Source organism: Myotis brandtii, unplaced genomic scaffold (assembly GCF_000412655.1).
Source record: "Myotis brandtii unplaced genomic scaffold, ASM41265v1 scaffold154, whole genome shotgun sequence".
NCBI lineage: Eukaryota > Metazoa > Chordata > Mammalia > Chiroptera > Vespertilionidae > Myotis > Myotis brandtii.
This window is the reverse complement of record NW_005355584.1, coordinates 7,110,394-7,112,111: the sequence shown is the minus strand read 5'-3', so window position 1 is coordinate 7,112,111 and position 1,718 is coordinate 7,110,394. Positions and strand designations below refer to the sequence as shown.

The window sequence follows — 1,718 nt, the reverse complement described above, 5'->3', positions numbered from 1 at the left end:
GCGGCTCACTCAGCGAGGGCGATTCGGTCTCACAGCCCAGCAGCCCTGGATCGGCCTGCGCAGCCACTGACTCCCCAGGCTCTGGCCTGGCAGAGGAGGGTGCTGATGAGAGCGGAGAGGAGGGTGCCGCAGACCCTGCACCAGGTGAGTGGATGCGCCTGTGCTGCCAGGTTTTCCCATGCCCAGGTAGTCTCGGCTCAGGTAGTCCTGCACCCAGGTGACCCAGGCCCAGTATTCCTGGCTCAGGTAACCCCATACCCATGTGGATCTGCACCCAGGTGGCCCCTTGCCCAGGTGACCCCATCCCAGGTATCTCTGAGCCCAGATATGCCTGGCCCAGTGTTTTGTACCCAGATAGCCCTGTGCCCCAATAGTTCTTCCCAAGGTATTCCTGAACCCAGGAGGTCCAGGCCTCGTAGCCATGTAGCCAGGTGGCTCAGGCTCAGGTAGTTCAGGAGCCCAGATAGACCTGATGCTCAAGTACCCATGTCAATGTGTTTGGGGTTTAGATAGCTCTGAACCCAGGTGTCCCAGGCCCAGCAGCCCCAGAGCCAGGTAGTTCAATGTCCTGCACCAAAAAAACCCTGTGCCCAGGTAGCCCTTTACCAGGCACCTCATGCCCAGGTAGTCTGGGCTCAGGTAGGCCAGCAGGGTGTCCCTGAACTCTGGCTGATGGTGCAGATGCAGGTGCCTGGTGCTCCCCTTCTGACTCCTTTTTCCTCATTGCCCATATGTGTTTGCATAAATGAACACCTTTGACCCGCTGAGTTGATAGTCTCTCTGGGACCTCAGTCATTTGACAGACCACAAGTGGCAGGCTACTCAGGGAGCGTGCTCTTTTCGCCCTGTGCAGTCCCAGACCAAGTTCACTCACCACAGTGTGCATATGGGTGCAAGCACACAGGAGCAGGCACAGAAGGCCCACCCGTGGGTGCACACACATGTTCCTCCGCGCCTCTTCTCCCCTGCACCAGGCAGCCAAGTAAAAGAGTAACTTCAAATCAGTTTACAGTTATAATTAATCTCCCTGGATTCAGGTAACCCTATGGGTTCAGAGGCAGCTAATTGGCAAGGGTTACTTTCCAAATAGCAGCTATGTAAACATTTAAAGATGCTTGGCTAACTTTGTTTTCATAATTTTCCTATTTTTTATAAATCTTAAAAGTTTTGATACTTTCTTCATTATTTGTGTTTTGGGTAATTTTTACAAGTTCTAGAACTTGCCACTTTCTAAAGATAGCCAGGAATGTTTTTTTCCTTCTCCCTGAAAACTGGTTAATGGATGTTGCCTTTACCTGAAAGGTCAGGGATGATGGAAACCCGGTTGCTTCCGCAGGGCTATTTATGTTTTGTAAGGGAGGAAAACACCATTTATAAGTGTATATACAGGTGAGTGGATAATAATACATTATGCATTGACCCACATTTCCCACTCACTGCTTAGTCATTAGCCCTTGGAAGGAGCAGGAGAATACATTGTTCTCTGAAAATGCGTTGCTTGTTTCCTGAGATTTTTTTTTAATTCTTCTATCAGTTACACACACACACACACACACACACACACACACACACACAAAACACACAAAACAATAGAAAACTGGTGAACCCAATTGTGACCCCTGGGTGGCATTTTAATTTGTGGTGTTCCCTTTTTAAAATTTTTACAACTAGAGGTTTTACTTGGTCACATTCTAGTAATAATACTATGACTACTTTTT

General features: G+C 49.0%; 1 protein-coding gene across 1 annotated transcript in view; it reads left to right on the top strand.

Moving 5' to 3' along the window:
• Nucleotides 1-1,718, top strand: part of ZNF516 (zinc finger protein 516) — an 89,404-nt gene that overhangs the window by 41,159 nt on the left and 46,527 nt on the right. Inside the window, exon 3 of the mRNA XM_005861629.2 lies at nucleotides 7-144. Within this exon, the coding sequence (XP_005861691.1) occupies nucleotides 7-144 (138 nt within the window). The remainder of the gene's footprint in view (nucleotides 1-6; nucleotides 145-1,718) is intronic.